General features: G+C 35.8%; 1 protein-coding gene across 1 annotated transcript; it reads left to right on the plus strand.

Moving 5' to 3' along the window:
• Window positions 1-13,990: 13,990 nt before the first annotated feature.
• On the plus strand, window positions 13,991-15,883 carry LOC120011861 (crocetin glucosyltransferase, chloroplastic-like). The gene has a single exon (XM_038863004.1). The coding sequence runs from the start codon at window positions 14,171-14,173 to the stop codon at window positions 15,584-15,586; it is 1,416 nt and encodes a 471-aa protein (XP_038718932.1). The 5' UTR covers window positions 13,991-14,170; the 3' UTR covers window positions 15,587-15,883.
• The last annotated feature ends 2,298 nt before the right edge of the window (window positions 15,884-18,181 follow it).

The following is an 18,181-nucleotide window of genomic DNA, read 5'->3' on the forward strand; positions in this document are numbered from 1 at the left end:
TCTATTAAGGTTAAGATCAGTAAGATCGTAAAATTGATAAGTTCGGGTAAAATCGTAAGGTAAGATCGATAGATCTTATCAATTTTGGGATTTTACATCGATTCGAATCGTTTTGGTTATCTAAGATCGTACGATCTTAGGTTCAAAATAGGGATTTTGACAACCATGCCTACGCCACTAATTGAAGTGGTAAGGATGGTGTGTATAATCCTGTGATCAGAGTTGAAATCCCCTCTTCCCCGTTTCAAAAAAAAAAAAAGAATTCATAAGAGTTTTGACTTGTATTTCATTTTTATTTAATAAAAAAATACATCATTAGATTTATAATCACTTTTTTTTAAAAAAATTTGATATCAACAAATAAAAAGGAGGAGGGATTGATGCTATGTGCGTTGGCCCTATCCCAAATTCGCCTGACTTGAGCTTTAAAATTAAATCTGAGATTCGTTTGGTTTGCGGAATAAAACCCCACAAGGAATGAGTCAATAGAAGATCTAATGGTTCATGCTTCTTAAACAATACTTTATTATCAAAAAAATCGTCGATGTCGTTAGTTCACGGTATTCGCGATCCAACCGACACTACGATAGGGTACGGTACCGTACCCAAGCCGCAAGCTCTAGCGGTGAGTTTTGGTTTGACTAACGAACTTGTCAAAAATGTGAGAATGGACGATCAGGGCAAATGCAATAAGAAATAATTTATTGGGCCAACATTTTTGTTGGCCCTGTCCCACCTCTATTACACAAAAAGTCAAGTCAAACACGTATTCTAATACAGTCACATCAGCAAAACACAAATTTCTATACACTTTTTCTTCCCACACACTTTCTCTTTCCACCCAACCCAACAACATTTCATTCCTCCATATTATCCACAACAAAACTACACCAAAACATTAAATATCAATACATCCACATCAGCAAAACACTTATCCCAATACAGCCACATAAGCAAAACACATTTTACAATACAGCCACATCAGCAAAAGACAACATCTTTGTTGGCCCAATACCACTTCACCATTGCATTTGCCCTCATGACATGATTCATGATGGCTTCTCTCTTTATATAATTAAAAAGTATAGCTCGCACGACCGGACTTCAAAAAAAACACAACCTCCACACCTTTATAATTTATATAATAATCACCAGTCAAGGCCCGCCCACCAGGCCACTATGGTGGACGATCTTTCACGATTGCTCTCTTCTTTATATAATTTGTCAATAAATAAAAGTGGAAAGGTTCTTCCTTGTTTTACGGTTATGCAGAAACATAAACAATTCAAAAAAAGTAGCAAATGATTCCAAAAAATTGTATACATGAGATCAGATTTTTGAGCCTGTTGCTAATATATGTTACGTTAGTCGACATGGGTCATGGCTGCATACATGCATAATATCAGCTTCAACTGGTCAATGGAAAGAAAAAGAGAAGAAGAAGCTCATGATAATACAAATATATAAATAGCAGTTATTTACATTGTACAAATTTGATTTCTTTTGATCGAAAATGCTAAACTTCTCTAGAATCTTTTGTTCATAATGGTCCATAAATGATGGATCGGGGTGTGCTGCGATTTTTAAAAAATAGCAACCTCTGCCTTTTTTCTGATCTCAACCATCCATTTAATCTAAGGGTCAAAATGGAGTCAGATTAACAATCTCAGAGTACATGATCTTTGAACCAAGCCTGTAAAGTTTCACTCTCACTCTCCCGTCTCTCGAAATTGACCCAAGATCGGAGGGAATACGACGAAAAATCTGGTGGAAGACTCCACCGGTAACTCAGGCGGCCGTTGGTTGACGGTGGCTCCGGCTGAAGGTGGTTCCTCTGTTTAGCCCATCTTATGTAGATTTGTAATCTTAAAGACGAAGACGAGTAAGTTCTATGTGATTGTCATATTGGGTTATGTTAGTTGGGCAACACGAATTGCAGATGTTAAGACTTCATTGCAACTGCTTGGTTCTTTGGTTTGTTTATCTTTTCCTCCATGGGATCACAAGTTGATTGTAAAAGGGCCAACTCCCCATCACTGTAAAATTGTTACAAAAACAACCTAATTTGGACAAAATAGGAGAGCATATTGTTGTAAATCCAACACCCTATACACACAAATTATATTGTCCATTTGGGTTGTCCGGTTCCTTGGATATATCATAGCCTCAAAGGGTTATTCGATACCCGTGGATACATAGGGTCCGCACGACTTTGTTTCTCCCTAGCTAGCAAGGGGGTCAAGGCCCAACTCACCAAACTAAGAAAAAAGCCTAGATTGTGTCAGGGGTGGGCTTAGCCCTTATAAAGGGGATTATATTATCTCATCTTTTCGATGTAATATTCTTACACTCCCTCGCACTTGTGGGTTGGGTTATGCCAAGCCCAACAAATGGAGTGGAGGTCATGTTCAACTGGACCGAATTGCTTCGATATCATGTTGTAAATCCAACACCCACATACACACCAATTATATTGTCCGCTTTGGTTTGTCCGGTTCCTTGAATATATCGAGCTCTCGCACTTGTGGGCTGGGTTATGCCAAACCCAACAAATGGAGTGGAGATCATGTCCAACTGGACCGAATTGCTCCGATATCATGTTGTAAATCCAACATCCACATACACACCAACTATATTGTCCTCTTTGGTTTGTCCGGTTCTTTGAATATATCAGGCTCTCAATGGGTTATCCGATATCTATGGATGAATCGGGCCTGCATGGCTTTGTTTCTTTGAAAAATGACATATTAATATCACTTTCAAAATTCTTGGACATCTAGGTCCACTCCAAAAAACTTTATCTCTCATAAGTCCATTTTTATTTTTTATAATATTTAAATCATTTAAATTTTATTTTATTCCTTTTTTGCCATTTTTCAAAGAGGATTAGATCTAATATGGTTTTCTCTCTTGTTATATGTTACATCTCTCTTATCTTACTACATCTTCTCTCTCTACTGCATCTATCTTTTATCACATTAACTTTCTCTCTCCTACTGCATCTCTCTCTCATCACAACAACTTTCTCTCTCCTAGTGAATCTCTCTCTCTCTACTACATCTCTCTTTACTACATCTTTCTCTCTCTCTCTATCTTTTTATGGCTATCGTTTTGGTCCAAATATGACTGGGCATTATGCGTCTCTATGAGGGGAGTCAAATGGTGATGATGGTATTGTAAATTATTTTCGAAATCGACCGAATCTAAAGTTTTTTTTCCAAATTATAACACTAGCCGACCAATGCTATTGTTTTGAAACAGTAACATTGGTAACACTGGACAATCAATGTTACTGTTTTGAAATAGTAACATTGATCGACCAATGTTACTATTTTAAAACGGTCATATCCAATGGCTGTTTTGGGCCATACATGACTGGGCATTGTGCGTCTCAGTGAGGGGATTATAATGGTAGTGGTGGTATGGTGAACCGCCTCTAAAATCTACTGGATCTGAAGTTTTTTCCAAATAGTAACATTGGTCGACCAATGTTACTGTTTTGAAATAGTAACATTGGTAACACTGGCCAACTAATATTACTGTTTTGAAACAGTAACATTGACCAATGTTACTGTTTTAAAATAGCCAAATCCGATGGTCGTTTTGGGCCGTACCTGAATGGGCATTGTGTGTTTCGACGAGGGGAGTCCAACTGTGATGGTGATATGACAAACCGCCACTGAAATAGATCGAATCTGAAATTTTTTCCAAATAATAACATTGGCCGAGATGGATTTGATTACGAAAAGATGTCTTCCCCGATTTCCAAATCGTAGCAATCAAGCAAATCCCAATTTCAACTCTCAACTGTCAAGTAGCCAAGTCACGGGACAAGTGGGTAGGACCTACGTGAGACATGGGTTAAACGTCCAACATGATTTGGTGTGCCACTGCAGCACCATATCACGGCTCCTCTCTCTAACACAATGAGATAGAGAGAGACAGAGGGTCCTCTCTGACTCTCTTCTGGACAAAAAGTGATTGACTGGGCAGTGTGTGCAATACTTGCACTCTAGCAAACTCCATTCATACTTTAAGAAGAGAGAGAGAATAGAAGAGAAGTGTAGGTGTTGTGGGAGGAAGAAGGCAAGCGTAAGAAAATAATTAGTATATTAGTGGTACATTAGAGAAATACAGTTTTTTGGACTGGACTTAAGTATCCAAAAGTTTCATAAGTTATACCGGCCTGAAATTTTCCCTTGTTTCTTTCTAACTAACAAGTGGGCCAAGACCCAACTCACCAAATTAAGGAAAAGGCATAGATTGTGTTAACGGGTGGGTTTTGCCCTTTTAAAGGGGATTATATTACCACATCTTTTCAATGTGGCATTCTTACACATATATTCAAATCAGTATGCTAATAATAATAATAAAAAAAAAAAAACAATCGAATGCAAAGTGGTACATTGTCAGAATGCACTAGCTACATCGGACGGCTACCGTGAACAGAGAAAGGTGAGTTGCCGTCTACAGTTGTCACGATTCTCTGGGTATTAACGAATAGAGAGTTGTTTAAGGGTTGCTCTCTTTGATTCGGGGGTTTCGAGAGTTTTTCTCTCTTTCTTCTTGGTAGACGTTTGAAGAGTATCTCCAATGGCAAACATCAAAAAGACCATAATCATTTTGATGTCTGTAGCTTAATCGTCTTGGTTTTGTTTCCTATCTAATTTTGCTTCGTTTTTTTCTCTTGTTTTGCACTTGCTTTATGTATCTTTTAGGCCATCCACTTTGATGTATTCTTGTTGTTTTGCTTTTGGTTTGAATATATTATTGCTTTATTAAAAAAAAATGGCAAACATCAAAATGAGGTATCAAAACACTCATTTGATTACTGTTATAGTACTTTGATATCTTATTTGATTTCTGAAAAAGTTAGCAACTCTGACTCAAATAACCAAATGAGTAACTCTTTTTCAAACCCATTAAAATTAACCCATTATAGCAAAGCCTATCTTCAATATTAAAAAAATAATTCAGTTAAAAATATTTCAGATGAAATTCAAACTAAAAACATGTTTTCAAAATTTTTCGCCTAAATGAAACCAATTTAAAATTTTAAAATTTGAATTGCTTATCTAATGGTCTCATTTTATCCAATTAAGCTAACTTTAATGTGATGTATGGGTTAACTTTGATGGGCTAACGTTATGAGGCAACTTTAATTATAAAGCACACAATATTGAATGGCCCATATTTATGTATATACTTATCTTGATTATAATGAAATTGCCCATACATGTCCCTTTCTAATCCTTCTTTTTGTAAAAAAAGAAAAGAAACGATCTGTAAAACTCATTTACTAGAGAGACAAACCAGAGACGAAGAAAATCCATCGATTTTCAGAGAAGAAGATCTCACCCCACGGTTTTATGTCCTTTGGCGCCATGATTTGGATCTCCTGAGTTTCGATCTCCTCAGTAACAAATTTTACATCCAAAAGTGAAGATCATCAAATTTGGTTCCCCATTTGCTTCTTCCGTCAGAGAGATATTTCATTGATCTGAGTAACCAAAATGACAATTAATGGTTTCGATGTTCGATTTGATGTCTCTATTGGAGATGCTCTAACAAGCCTACCCATTCAAATATATTATATATTAGTTTGTTTTGAATTTGTCGTGTCATTGTGCTCATGTGACATGTCATGTGTATTATGGATAATTAGAAATGTTTGGGTATGCACACCGCTTTTGCATACGTATTGTAACAGATCTGACATGGCAGCAAAGATGCCACGTAGGAATAAGGAAAAAGGTTGATTAAATCAAATTTGACTTGTTCAAAGTTCATAAATCTGACATGACAGCATGGTTAATTAGTAATGAACAAAAAGTTGTTAAACCAACACCATTTGGCATTTGTTATGTTGACGTTATTCACGGTTTAAAAAGTAAAATAATGTAACCACAGTAATGAGTGGACTCTGGGCTTATAAAAAAAGAAAAGAAAAGAAAAGAGTTGACTCTAGATGAATTGTTTTAAGGGATAAGTATGGATTTAGCCCCTCTACTTTATATTTTGGATCAAATAAGCCCTTGAACTTTTTTTTGGATCAAATAAACCCTCACACTTACCAGAATAGAACATGTTAGCCCTTCTGTCAAAGATCTGTTAAAAAATGCTGACGTGGCCGTTATATGTATATCATGTATTTATTTTATTTCATAATAATTATTGACATGGCACAAATGTGGCATTGACCAATGAAATGGGGACACATGTGATTTTTAATTGCTGATTTAAAATAATCAAATAATGAATAATTAAAAAAATCTAAAAAATGAGAATCGTCTTCTCTGGGCAAAGCTCCATCTCCTGCAATCCTCAGATTCAATTGATTTAGGGCCAGGAAGCTAAGAGTCCCATCTTCTATCTTCTAGCTTTAATTGATTTAGAGCCAGGAAGCCAAGCCCCAAGCCAAGCAAGTAAGAACATCACACTATTAGAGGCCTCTAATAGCCCCAAGCTAAGCTCCATCTCCGGCAACCCTCTTTGAATTGTCGTTGAAAAGTCCCACCTTCTTTCAATTTTTACTGTAGACAACCGTGGTTTATCACAAAAATCAAGAACTTATGCTTTAAAAAATCATGTGAACCTGGATCTCCAAGATGATGTAGATCTAGGGTTTGGTGAGAAATTGAAACCCAAATAAAATCCTGTCATCAAATCTCCAAATCATTGCAAGCAGTGTAGGAGGGTGGAGATTGATTTTGCAGATTGGTAGAAAACAAAGGGTTTTCAAAATGGAGGAGCCAGCGGAGATTGATTTTGCTCTGCCTTCGGAGATGAGTAGTAGAACAAAAGGTTGAGCAACTTGAGATTTTTGACCATGGGTTTTCTATTGCCATGTCATTATCTTTCACATATTAGTATATTACACATCATTTTAATTTTTTTTTAAATATAAATTATATTATTTTTTTTGCCATGTCAGCAACATTTAACGGGAATTGATCATAAGAGCTAACGGAATCTAAAATCCAAAGTGTAAGGGCTTGTTTGATCCAAAAAAAAGTTCAAGGGCTTTTTTGATCCAAAATCCAAAGTACAGGGGCTAAATCCATACTTATCCCTTGTTTTAACTATGAGATTATGAGAGTCAAATTCTTTAGGAGTGAGACTATTTATACCCCACGAGTTACTAAGCGTACCCCAAAATCTCATGAAAATGCTCGGTTCTTAAACACCCAATTTATCCCTACCATGAAGCTCCAATCCTCTCAAACATCGTCTCTCTGTTTTCCTTCATTCATCAGAAACCAACACCCTTGTTTCATCTTTGTCTGCGATGGAAGCGCCGACGATGGAAGGAGAAGGAGGTGGTCCGGCAAAGGTGAGCGAATTCAGGAAGGCTGACCCAAACCCTTGTTTCATCACACGCTCAAGCTCGCTCGTGGAGTAAGACGACCTCATCGTAGAACAAGAAGAACAACTTTTGCAACAATAACAGCAGCAACAACAACATCAAGGATAACAAGAACCCGTATTCAACTCGCGGCTCGACAAGTTCTCTGCACTTCTAGCTGAATTGGAGAAGAAGAGGTAGAGGATTTACTCACAAGTGGATTCAAAAGATGTTTATGTTGTCAGGTTTGTTTATTCCAATGAGAATGATTGTATTCCAATCGTTTTCAAATTGAAGGAAAACCAAATAGAGACAGAGAAAGGGAAGAAACCCAATAAGAACATAGAAGCTAAGCATGATTTACAAATTCCAGATCATAAGGTTCAAGCAGAGCCAATAGTTTCAACAACTGTTGAAGAGGTCAACAAGCCATCAAAAATGGAACCAAAAGAGATAGAGAAGAAGAAAGGTGGCACCTGTAACTTGAAGATCTAGGGTTTGGATTGGGGTGTAGTTTGTATTTTTATTCCAAAACAGAAAAAATGGTGCACTACATAATCTTATATTTTTAAATGAGGCGTATTTAGCAAATTTTGAGGTGTAAATAATGTTAATCATTCTTTAGTCCCTTGAATTTTTACAGGACTCCTGTGGCCCATCAACAAATTATTGATTGTAGAATTCAACCCTACAATATTCATATATATATATACATATATGATTGTGTTTGTACCAAATATGACCTCTAGTCATAGCATGACACGTGACAATACAGGGTTCACTATTGGATATTCTCAACAAATCAACAGGTGAGATTGACACGCGACAAGGCAATGAGATCGACACGTGACAAGGAAAATTTGTTGGCAAATAGTTTTTGAAATATTAAAAAAACTAAAAAAATTATTTGGATGCATGCTTTGTTAAAACACAAATAATTATTCGTGCTTTGTTAAAAATTGAGTTGTGTCTATGATATTCATGTATTTAAAGTCGATTATGACTTATCTAAATTTTCAAGAATCTCATAATGTTTGGAGGTCTGCTCCTTGGCACTAGGAATATTTTCAAGAATCATCGGCGTGCAGAATTGTTGTCAACAAAAGAATCACAGTTAAATGCAATGGATCCAATGCATTTAACAAAATGAAGAACCAGTTCTTCGTTTGTCTTAGGCCTTGTGTGGGAGTTAAGATTTCATTGGTTTTCATTGTTTAGTTTAGTTTTGGTTCATTTTAATCATGTGTGGTAGTTTTTTTTAGCATTTTAAATGATTGGTTTGTATTGGTTTTAAAAAACAAGGGAAACCAATTCATGAAGGTTTTGATCAACTTTTACAACCCACCAAATTGGTGGGTTCATGTTGGTTTAAAAACTAATACCCAAATATACCCTCACCTTACAAATCATATGTCAACTTTGCCCTTAACCCTACCAACACAATAAAACATCAATTTTTCAGGTCCTCTTAGCTCAATCATTTTTTGGGTTTGTTTTGTTGTATTGTGAATTTTTATTACTTGCAATTCTTGCAATTTTTCTAATTACATATAAAATAAAAATGTGTTTGTAATAAAGGATATATGAGTAATTGTATGTTAAATGAAACAATCAAAGCCAATGATGTCTCAAACTCCCACACATGGTTTTAAACCAAGTCAATCATTAATTTCTAAGACTCCCACACATAGTTTCAAACCAATACAAAACAAACCCACCCTAACCAATACTTTACGAACCAACTTAAACCAATAACAAAAAACTCCCACACAGAGCCCTAAGTTTTGGATATACCCAAAGAATCTGAGAGTTGGTCAAGATTTTTCCATCACTCAAATCATGTTTGGAGGTCTGCTCCTTGGCAGTAAGTAGGTTCCTTCACGAGTGTTACTGTATTTGTTTCTTTAGCTTCCAAAGATTAATCTGCCAATGAGTGATGATTCTACAAGTCAGAACATGCTTGCATGGCACATAGTTCATATATATATATACATACCAAACCTGGAGACGTGAATCCAAAGAGTTATCCAAACTAAATTACATATCCAAATTAAATTACATACTTATCACTTACATCAAGAAGGATATAAACAGATCCTCCAAACAAACAAACAGCAACAAAGTTGTGGTTCATAAACAGAAATTGCATATACTTGAAATGAAAAGTAGAAATACTACAAGCTCAGTAGCATAAAAAATACCAGTATAGCACAAAGAAAAGTATAAATAAAAACCAGTACACATCAAACAAATACTTGAAATGTTGAAGCAATATTAGACCAGCAATGCCTTCCCAAAGTAGCACACAACATGCCAACCTACAAGCTCATTAGCCAACGTTCCCTCGGCTCATCTGACATCTCCAGAAACATCTTCCTCCAATCAGGGTTGATAAAGATAGACATGGCCTTAACATGGACCTCCACTGGATATGAGATGGCATTCAGAATACGCATACAAGAAGCCAATGAATCATCAGCAATTGCACTAGTAGCAGAACAACTAGAGGTCTTCAACCTCTCAGCCTTTGTGTTTTGAACATTGACAAATGCGTGTAGTGTTTCACTTATGACACTCGTCTTGGATTCCTTCCTCGACCCTTTGGTGGGCACCGCGGCCAGTTTTTTGCCACTATGCGTCTTGGGATCCAACTTACTTGGTTCAAATGAGTCTCCTCATCTTCAGGATCCACATTTATGTGCACCAAGTGCCATAAACCATCTAAATTAATTGCTCCATAACACGATTGTGCCAAGAAGTGCCAATAACACAAGCAGTAACTGAAAATTCTCGTGTCACTATGATTACTCTACAATCCAAGCCCCAAGCCCTCCAAGGACTGTCATGAAGATTTACCAAAGGAAAAAAAATGAAGTTTTACCTTCACATAATAAACACGTACGTGTGTGTATATATATGTGTATGTGTGTGTGTAGCATACTATTACATATACATACTAAAGAATGGTATATATATTACCTTCACATAATTTTCCCATACTTCTTCATCAGCTGTCACCATATTAGTAACTGGATCCCATCCGAACCTAGTATGGCTTAGCAGATCAAAAAAGCACGATGCTTCATCTTCAGCCGTTGGAATTTTGCTTCGATTTATTTCAGTTGATAATTTCTTGCAGTCTTGGTATTCATCTCCACCAATATTGAGCTCCAAATCTGGTTATGGAAGACCCTCATTCTTCATATTCCCCCTACTTGCTTGTTCAACCATGATATCAACAAATTTGTCATTACAGTGTTCCACAAAGAATTATCATCCGCATTCTCTTGCGATGTCTCCATAGTCAATAAAGTGCTCTGCAGATAATTAAAAGTTCAGTTGAACACTAGGAATTTAATTACTAAATCCAGATTTCATAAGAAGTGAAGAACGCATGCAAGCAAAGAAGGAACATAGATAAGGGAATGAATAGTGGAATGGAATAGAGACCAATTAAAGCTACGGAGCATCAACCAAATTCATGTAAAATTCAAGTTACACATACAAAGATGCCTTTGAACATCGATCCAAGCAGGCTATCGACATCTATGTTAAAATCTCACCACAGTTCAGTGAGTCCTTCACAGGAATTCTAAAGAGATTATCGTAACCCTAGGTGAATTCTCAAGAGCAAAGAGTTAAAATTTGAGTGAATCATCATCATCATCCGACTTTTATCCCAAAAGTTTGGGGTCGGCTACACGAGTCTATGAGAACATCATTGGAAATCCACCACATGTATTTGTTTTCTCCATTTATTTCTATCATGGATCATACATTCATCCACTCCTATTAAATTCATATCATTTCTTGTAACTTCAAATAATGTCCTTTTAGGTATACATCGCTGCCTCATACTCTCTCCTATAAAAATTATCTCATTCCTCCTCACTGCCGCACCGCTATCTCTACGTTAGACATGTCCATACCATCTTAACTGATTTTCTCGTAACTTATCTTCAATAGGTGATACTCTTACCTTAGATATAATAATCTCATTTCTTATCTTTCCTAGTGTGACCACACATCCACCGAAGCATTCACATTTCTACTACATGTATTTTTTGAGTGAATCTAGTCGACAAATCAGACAATTGAGTCCTAAACCCTAAACCCAAATCTTGTTACCGAAAATCTCCAACACCACCATAGCCATTACAACTCCTACATCCATATCGAACTCGAATATACAGAAACAAATGTGAGGCCTATAGACTTCCAGATTCAAGAAATTGCATGCCTGAATCAAGATGGATTTGCTAAGGAGAGAGGCAGAGAGGCACAACTTGGTCTTCAAAGAGAGGCTAGGGTTGTCGAGAGAGGAGGGAGTCAAGATCCAACGTTTTCGAGAGATTGAGAGCTACGCGTTTGTTATTTATGGAAATTAGTTACAATTTTATAAAATTGTTTATTTAAAATCACTAGCCAAATGAATTTTTACATCCTTTTTATTTTCAAAAACAGAAAATAATTTTTTAAAACTGTAAATCAAACAAACCCTTATTCTCTCAATGCTCACCGCACACAACTCTTTGTTTCTCTATCAAAAACGCTCATGAAACATTAGTATTTATTGTAGAACAAAATCTTAGAGTTTAATTCTATGCAGTAGTTCCTCCCCGAGATGTTTTCAAACCACGTTCCTAACCAGAGACTAATTTGAAAAATGATATTCGTCAAAATGTGGACTCTTCATAGCAAAAAAACTTGTCCAGAATTGAAGTTTTCCGTCAGATGTTCAGACAGTGGTTGTCTAGACAGCTAGACCTTTGTATGTCTTTGTTGTTTGCTCTTCTCATCTGTTGTATGGACGGCTTCCCCGCCTGTCCGAACATATGCACCCTTGCCCCAGATTTCTTCAAATCCTTTAACACTTCTTTTTGACCAAAATCTACTTCGATTGATGAAATAAATTGAATAAATCAAGCTTGAATTGTAGATAAAAGAAGAGGAAGACAACAAAAGAAGATGAAGAAGAGGCGAGAGAGAGTAATTCTCATTAGCTTCAAGAGCAAAAATACAAGAACGTGTATGTATAGATAAACGTGATGAGCAACGACCATGAAATAAAGTTGTTGGGACAATGTCGGCACCACACATCAACTGAGGAAGGGACGGAAGTCTGTTAGGCTATTAGTGCTCACTCTCTATTCAACAACACCATCACCGCCAATTACACAACTTTTTGAATCCACAGCTTATATAATAGTGTCATCCAACCCATAAAATTATTGTCAATGAAGAGGTTATTAGATTCAACTCTCAAGTTCAACTAATGTCCGTAAGAGTCAAAAAAAACTTATAATTACTTAAGAGTCAATGCAGAGGTTATTAGATTCAACTCTCATGTTGTATCTCAGTAATCTAATTTTCCCGTTGTGGCAAAAATCTCACGAGATCATGATTCACAAATATATGACACAAGTAATCATCATATATGAGGTACGCTAATTATTGACACTCCTCCCCCTGCATCAAATACTCAAACCTACAAATATTAATGCCACTAACATTGAACAAATTTTGTCAACTTTTTATTCCATGACAAATATTTTAGGTAATTAACAGCTTTTCATAGGTTTTTAATTACCTAAAAAAGGTGGTAATTACCTTATATATATATATATATATGGAATCCATATATTATATTAAAATAAGGTCTAGACACATTTTACATGTGTCCGACTATACCTGCTGGCAAGAGCCATTCATACACACGAGAGTTGAATTACTTTTAATGGCTTGCTGACTTACTTGTACATATAAGTAACCATAGAAATTCTCCTATGTGGACCAAAAGTGTGAACCAAGTTTGTGGACTTGTTTTTCAACCATAGATGTGATGGGTCCCATAATAAATGTGTGACCCCCACTTATGTTGTGATTGATTACAACCATTGGATTTTGGTCCACAAACTTGGTCCACACTTTTGGTCCACATAAGAGAATTCCTGTAAATAACCAATCGGGAATTTACTTTCAGAAATATATACCAACCGCTTTTTCTCATCCTGAATTGGATTTTTCCCATTTATGCATGTAAGAGTAACGTCACCAAGCCCAACTCTGTAAACTTCATCCTTCCAGCTACACAAACTTCACACGTTTTTGTTGCCACCTTTTTTTAGGGTTTGCAAATAATTAAACACCTCTCTTTTATATATTTTTTTTATAATTTCAAAACTATATTGATAGGAATCCCAAGTGGAATTGGTATTCCAATCATAAAAATTTTAAAAATGATATCTCAATCATCAAAAAAAAAAAAAATGACATGACAACATGTTGAGTCCACCAATTTAATTCTCTCCCACCGCCAAAAAGCTAGGGCCTTCTTTGAAATCAATTCATCATACCTTTGTCCCGCAACACACAAACGAATGATTGTAAAAGATACTTTTATTTTGTTTGTTATCGATTATATTTTAATAATATAAAATAATATATGTAATTCAATTAAAATAGCTCTGGTTCTGTAGACCAAGTTGTATTCATGACATGTTATTAAATGATATATAAATAGCCTAAAAAATAATTTATACGTACCCTAATTATTACAAACCTTGACTACGTGCTGCTAACATTATTATTTGTTTCCAGAAATATGTACCTTACCCCTTTTTATCATCATAAATTGGAATTTTCCATTTATCGTAAATGATTTATGCATGAAGAGTGACGTCACCAAGCACAACTCTGCAAACGTCATCTTCCATCAACACACAAAACTCCCCGCAATATATACACAGTCCACACACATCCATTGAAGAATTAAACCAAAACTGCATTTGCACTACATAAAACCTCTTAATATTCTCAGTACCCATGGCTGAATCACCACCACATGTTCTGCTCGTCTCCTTCCCTTCACAAGGCCACATAAACCCAGCTCTCCAATTAGCCAAACGACTCGTCCACGCTGCCGTCCAAGTCACTTTCGCCACCACTCTCTCCGCCCACAAACACGTCTCGAAACCCCAAAATACCCTCCCAGGTTTGTCCTTTGTCGGCTTCTCTGACGGCTACGATAAGGCCTTCTCCCTCGGGGTCAATCTTGACATTTACATGTCCGTGTTCAAACACCACGGCATGAAAAATCTCAAACAAGTGATTCTTAACATCAACAACGACAAAGAATTACGTCCGATTACTCGCGTATTTTATTGTAATCTCATTCCCTGGGTGGCATTGGTGGCGCGTGAGCTTCACATTCCGTCGACGCTGCTTTGGAATCAAGCTGCTGCCGTTCTGGACATTTATTATTATAGTTTTCACGGCTACGAGGATTTTATTCGGGACAATATTGTCAATGAAGACTCCTTTTCTCTTCGATTACCGGGTCTACCACAACTAAGTAGCCATGATCTCCCGCCGTATTTCCTGCCGTCACATGTACATGAATTTGCACTACCGACATGGAGAGCACATTTTGAGATTCTTGACGAGGAGACGACCAAACCAATAGTGCTTGTCAATACATTTGATGCGTTAGAAACAGAAGCATTGAAATCGATTGAGAACTACACTTTGATCGGCGTTGGACCATTGATTCCATCCGCTTTTCTGGACGGAAAAGATCCCTCAGACAATTCCTTGAGAGGCGATCTGTTCAAGAGTAGTGAATCGAAAAATTACACAGATTGGTTGAACTTGAAGAGTTTAAGTTCTGTCATTTATGTATCGTTTGGAAGTCTCTCTGTTTTGGACAAACCTCAAATGGAAGAAGTGGCACGGGCTCTGATCAGTACAGGACGTCCATTTTTGTGGGTCAATAGAGAAAATCAGAAAGGAGAAGGAAAGCAAGAAGAAGAGTTGAGTTGCAGAGGAGAACTTGAGAAACAGGGGATGATAGTGCCATGGTGTTTTCAGGTGGAGGTTTTATCTCATCCTTCGATTGGATGCTTTGTGACTCACTGTGGGTGGAATTCAACATTCGAAAGCTTGGCTTCTGGAGTTCCGGTGGTGGCGTTTCCGCAATGGACTGATCAAATGCCGAATGCAAAGATGGTGGAAGATGTGTGGAAAACAGGGGTGAGAGTGATGAAGAATGAGGCAGAGGGGTTAGTTGAAGCTGATGAGATTGAGAGGTGTTTGGAATTGGTTATGGGGAGTAACGAGAGAGGAGAGAAGATGAGGAGAAATGCAAAGAAATGGAAGGATTTGGCAAGAGAAGCTTCCATGGAAGGTGGTTCTTCAGACAAGAATCTCAAGACTTTTGTTCATGAGGTCTTGAGGGGTTAAGCAAAAAGGAGTTTCTTCTCTGTTCCCGAATTTTCTTTACTTTTTTTTTTTCTCTTAATGCGTGGGGTAGCATTGATTTCATTGTGTGAATAAAATAGTGCTTCTGTTTCCAACTAGAGTAGGTCGCTTTCACAATTTCAGAATGGAAAAGGGTATTCTCATCCCCTGAATTAACCTACCTCAATCATACATGTATGAATGTACGATTTTGCAAACGAATGATGTAGGGTCAATGTTTAACCGTAGAGCTTTGAAGGCTCATAATTTTCAATCTAGAAGGAGTTATGGGACCCATAATATGTTTTCGGAATGGGAATCTTGTGCCCTACTCTAATTATTAAAACTCTGTCCTCCGTAACGGCAGAGTTCAGGCCCAAATTCACACGTTTAAGGGGTCTACGGATCACTTTTATATTATTGCGTGTAATTTACGTTATTTCCTTATTTAGTTTGGTTTCCCTTTTCTAATGATTTTAGGATTTCTTTTCTAGTATAAATACTCATTTAAGATGTAATTGAAGGCAGGCTTGATTATTGCTAATATTAAAGAAAACGAAATTTGTTCTAATTTGTGGAGACTTCCACATTCTTTCCTGAATCCGTCATAGCACGATTCAATTTGTTACTTCCGCTTCGTCAACGAGTTGATCACTTCGTACATAAAATGACTTGCAACATACATTAAATATACTCGAAAATCTGTATTGATGTGATGTAATAAGTTTACTCTAATTAATTATTGGGGGTGGAAAAATCAATTATGGAATGAGAAAACTAATTTTTGCAATGTGAATCAAATGACAAATCACAAGCAAAATAAAATAAACAAATATCAAATCATATATAAATTAATATTAAAATAATAAAAATCAATAATTGGGGGTGAGATTATTAATGTGGGGGTGTGAATATCGTTTCTCTTTCAGAAAGTGATGCAATGTGAACTTTTTGATTCATAAATAATGGCAGTGGCATAAGAAGAAGAGGGCATATAGCTGATATTGTCATTTGATTGCGATAGATGAAATATTTTTTTAACAAATTTTGAAATGTTTTTTCGAATACAGGGGAAGGAGATGGGTAGGCTCGAACTCAAGAATCTCTATGAGATATTACATGTATGATTGTCATACGAGCTACTCGTGATGAAATAGTTATAATAATATATATTTAAAATAATAAATTCATAAAAAAATTTGTATCAAATATGAACAATTGGAAGAATATTTAACCAATAATTTTTAAGGTGAATTTTAAATCTAACGGTTGAAATAATTTATATTTTATATTTACCAATTTTTGTCATTATTTTTTAATATGAAAAAAAATGCACTTTAGGTTTTTTTCTATACTGTGTATTCATCCCCTCTGTCAAGCTCAAAGTAATTGGTTCACCAATGACTACATGGTAACATTGAACATAACGAGTTGAAGTAGAGCCTTTAAATGGAAAGAATTTATTCTACACAACTCAACTACTAAAGGTAGAAGATACATTGCATTTATCAGAGGTTTAATTCACCGATTCTTAAGATTTTTTTTTTTTTTTTGTGCACAAGTCCATGAGAGTATTTTAGCAAAGTGAATCTTTTATGACTACTTTAGGTTAAATGTTATTTTTGGTCATTAATGATAGTTATAACTCAATCACTTCAAGATAAAGCATTGCAAAAGGGTCACACTAAATCATTCCACGGTCGATTTTTATTGTGTTTCGGTAAGTTATAACTAATAACTAACCATGATCATGAGTAAAGTAGACATAAAGTTACGTTGGGATGGACTAATATTAAAAAAAATATCACTTTAGGATATTTGAGATAACCATGATCATGAGTAAAGTAGACATAAAGTTACGTTGGGACGGACTAATATTAAAAAAATATCACTTTAGTCTATTTGAGATACTCTTGCAGGGTAAGGGGACCAAATTTTTTTTTATAAAAATGATATATGTCCATAATTTTCTCATCCATAAACTTACATAATTTAGGTGGCAAGCAAAAAAGACATGCTACATAGATTAAAAAAAATAAACAAACTCTATTAAAAAAGCCACATATACATACCACATGTTTACGTAAGTTTATCGATGTTGATTTTATGGATGTGTAGTGCTTCCATTTTTTTTATGAATATCTACAACAGTGCAACTCTTTGAATTGATATTATCGATGACATATTGATGTTTGATCTTAAATTCAAAAAGTTAACATAAATACATATATATTAAAGTTAAGGCAAAATAATCATTTAATTATGTCCTTAAACTATCACTATTTTACTTGCTCTCTCTCTAAATTTTCGACTGATTTGTTTATATTATTAGAATTTCATTTAAGTATACGATTCTGTTGGAGTCATACCTCTAGTGAAACAATAGTGTTAGATAATCCATATAGTGATAGCCCAGTAAGCTCAAGTCTCTTAAACGAAATTTTAAAACATTTGAACTCTCAAAATACATGTTAGCTTTTAAATAAAATTACATAATTGAAATCAACGCACAAAACTGTTTGTAACAAGATCCATTATCGATGAATTTTATCGGATTATTGGGTGGATCTTAATTCCATTGTTTTTTCAATAGAATTT

Source organism: Tripterygium wilfordii, chromosome 13, assembly GCF_013401445.1.
Source record: "Tripterygium wilfordii isolate XIE 37 chromosome 13, ASM1340144v1, whole genome shotgun sequence".
Classification (NCBI taxonomy): domain Eukaryota; kingdom Viridiplantae; phylum Streptophyta; class Magnoliopsida; order Celastrales; family Celastraceae; genus Tripterygium; species Tripterygium wilfordii.

What these genes read in the sequence shown, in the direction of transcription:
- LOC120011861 (XM_038863004.1), top strand. Translation starts at nt 14,171, where the DNA reads ATGGCTGAATCACCACCACATGTTCTGCTCGTCTCCTTCCCTTCACAA.